This window comes from Phytophthora infestans, genomic scaffold, assembly GCF_000142945.1.
Source record: "Phytophthora infestans T30-4 supercont1.154 genomic scaffold, whole genome shotgun sequence".
Lineage (NCBI taxonomy): Eukaryota > Oomycota > Peronosporomycetes > Peronosporales > Peronosporaceae > Phytophthora > Phytophthora infestans.
Window position 1 is genome coordinate 164,606 of NW_003303605.1, and position 2,579 is coordinate 167,184.

Consider the following 2,579-nt stretch of genomic DNA (forward strand, 5'->3'; position numbering starts at 1 on the left):
ACGAGATGGTCGATTCCAGTTTTGTCGTACTCTAGCTTCACATTCTCTTGCGGACAACAGGATCGCATTAGATACAGGATCGTGAGCATTGGCCGCGTTCTGAAATCAAGCGCAGCCATTTACTTCCATCTTCAGCTTTTCACTTCGGTTTTTTATGGTCCGACCTTTGCGTTGCAGTGGAGATTCTCCACTGGAGAACGAAATGCTGCTGAATTCAATCGGGTGCAAAAGTCAGAGAGCGCACTGACGTGGCGAACAAGACTCTTCACGGAATCCTCGAGCCTGCGATCGCGTTTTTGAGCTTCTAAAGATAACGAGAGATCAAGTGAATCACCGCAACATATAACATGAGGCTTCGCACGCGCCACCAACCAGTGCATTCTACTTCTGTACCATAGTTAACGCCTCAAGAGGAAGCCACTGACAAAAGAAGAAAATAACGGACTGAGCGTGTAATTATACGCTACTGATCGACGCAAATTCAGGTGAGCTGAAAATAACGTTATTTGCAAAACTTTTGTCTAAATCTTGGCAATGTTGGTCGCGTTAATTTCGATTGGAGAGCTGAACGTGTCGAAGGATCGAATCATGGCTTCATCGCGGTCGATTCGCTTGTCGTCCAGTTTTTTCTTCTTAACGACGTATGCGATGGCGGCCAGGGCGATACCGCCGACAACTGCCAGCACGATGAGTGCCACAACGACTGGACTCGTGCCTGACGAGTCCGCCGCAGACTTGGTGTTTGCCTGCTTGGTGTCGGAACTGGCAGTCTGCTTCGTGTCGTCAGTGTCGTCCTGTTGCTGGGTGCTGGGCGTCTTTTCGACGCCGGCCTCACTGGACTGTAGAATAGACACGCCGCTGCCTGACTCGTCGACTGCCGTCACCTTTCCGGCCTTGTAGGTCGTGGAGGCCGAGTTATTTGTCAACGTGTTAAAGTAGTTGCTCACCTCGCTCTGCTGAGTCTGAGACTGAGACGCACTGTTGCTAGTGAAAGTGTACGACGTCTGCTGCGTCTGAGTCTGGGACTGAGACGCACTGCTGCTGGCGAAAGTGTACGACGTGGGTGTCGCGGTCGTAGTGGTCGGCGTTGCAGTCGTAGGTGCCGGTGCCGGAGTTGCCGGTGGTGCAGTCGTAGGTGTCGGCGTTGGAGCAGCAGTCGATATTGTGGGTGTAGGAGCGGCAGTCGTAGGTGTCGGGGCGGTCTGGCTGGTAGGTGTCGAGCTCTGTTGCGTCGTGCTAGCGCCGAAGTTGGACGTGCCCTCCGTGCAGTTGTCGGCTATCAGCGACAGCGTCTGAGTGATGGTCTCACCCGAGACGGAGGTGAGCTCAACGCTCACCGCCGACATGTCGACGTTCGATCCGCCGTTCAGAAGGTAATAAAAGCACGAGTCCACCATCGTCACATCCTGGTTGGCAATTTTCATGCTGGCCACACCATTGGCAAAATTTGCGGGCTGAATGGCTAGCCACGAGCTGCTACTGCCACTTTTGGTGCAGTATTGGACGTTGCCACTTACGGGACAATCGACGAACTTCCATTTGATGGTGTAGCGGGACGGGTCACTGCCTGTGAGTGCCTTGAACACGGTCGGGGACAGATCCAGGTCACCTTGCTTGCATTCCGGACACCTGTCGACGATGTAGACGATCTGTGTGCTGGTCGTGTCGCTGCATCTGGGGTCGTCACAGGAGACCTCGGCACATCGGCCACAGTTGTGGGTCGATTCCCACTGCTCGTTGTTCAGTGCGGCGTAGTTGCCACCGACGCCGGGGTCGTACATGAAGTTGCAATTGCCGGCGGATACCTGTCCGAGCGTGTACGATGTGCCGTCGCCTGTGAATTCAAAGCTTACATCAAGTAGATTGCGGACTCAATTTGTGACAAGGTCCAGTTCAGTTTTTGTTGGCTTCTAAAACATTGTGGGAAATATCTGTCGAGGCTGGTTGAACGACAGTGCACTTGATTTTTGTCTGGAAGCTATTGTCGAATCAAACGGACAGTCACTATTGCTGTCGACCCTAGTGGTGGATTTTGGTTGTACCAAAATACCCAAGACATTTATCCAAGATACAAGGTTCATTGTCCATCCAGTGAATTTAAATGCGAGTCACTGGGGTCTGATTATGGTCCGAATCGACCATGACGATGCAGACAACAGAACACGTGTACGACCAATGATGTATGAGCCTCTTATCGACAAAGAATATCGTGGTGAAGTTGTTGAGGTATGGCAAGGAACTACGATGAATGACGAGCGGAAAATGGCCTTGTCGACTTTGTGGGGCGGTGGCATGCCTACTCTGCATTGGGATATAAACTAACGATAGAACCGGAATTGTGGATTGAAACACCACAACAGCCTGACCACGTAAGCTGCGGAGTACTAGTTGTTGCCCAAGCGTATAGCTACCTAACGGGGAGTATGCAGCTTCAGCAGAACCAAGTATCCAAAGAAGACGTCAGTATAATGCGCCTAAAAATGTTGTGGATGATGATACGTCATTCCCACGAACGCTCGTCATCCGAGTACGAACTCAATAGGGCGAACCATGTTCAGCATCAGTTATAGGATCAACTC

General features: G+C 51.6%; 1 protein-coding gene across 1 annotated transcript; it reads right to left on the reverse strand.

Moving 5' to 3' along the window:
- Positions 1–521: 521 nt before the first annotated feature.
- PITG_20447 (carbohydrate-binding protein, putative) lies at positions 522–1,781 on the reverse strand (the record flags this gene model as incomplete). Its single annotated transcript, XM_002895579.1, has 2 exons — positions 522–884; positions 948–1,781. The coding sequence occupies 2 exons, from the start codon at positions 1,779–1,781 to the stop codon at positions 522–524; spliced, it is 1,197 nt and encodes a 398-aa protein (XP_002895625.1).
- Positions 1,782–2,579: the final 798 nt, after the last annotated feature.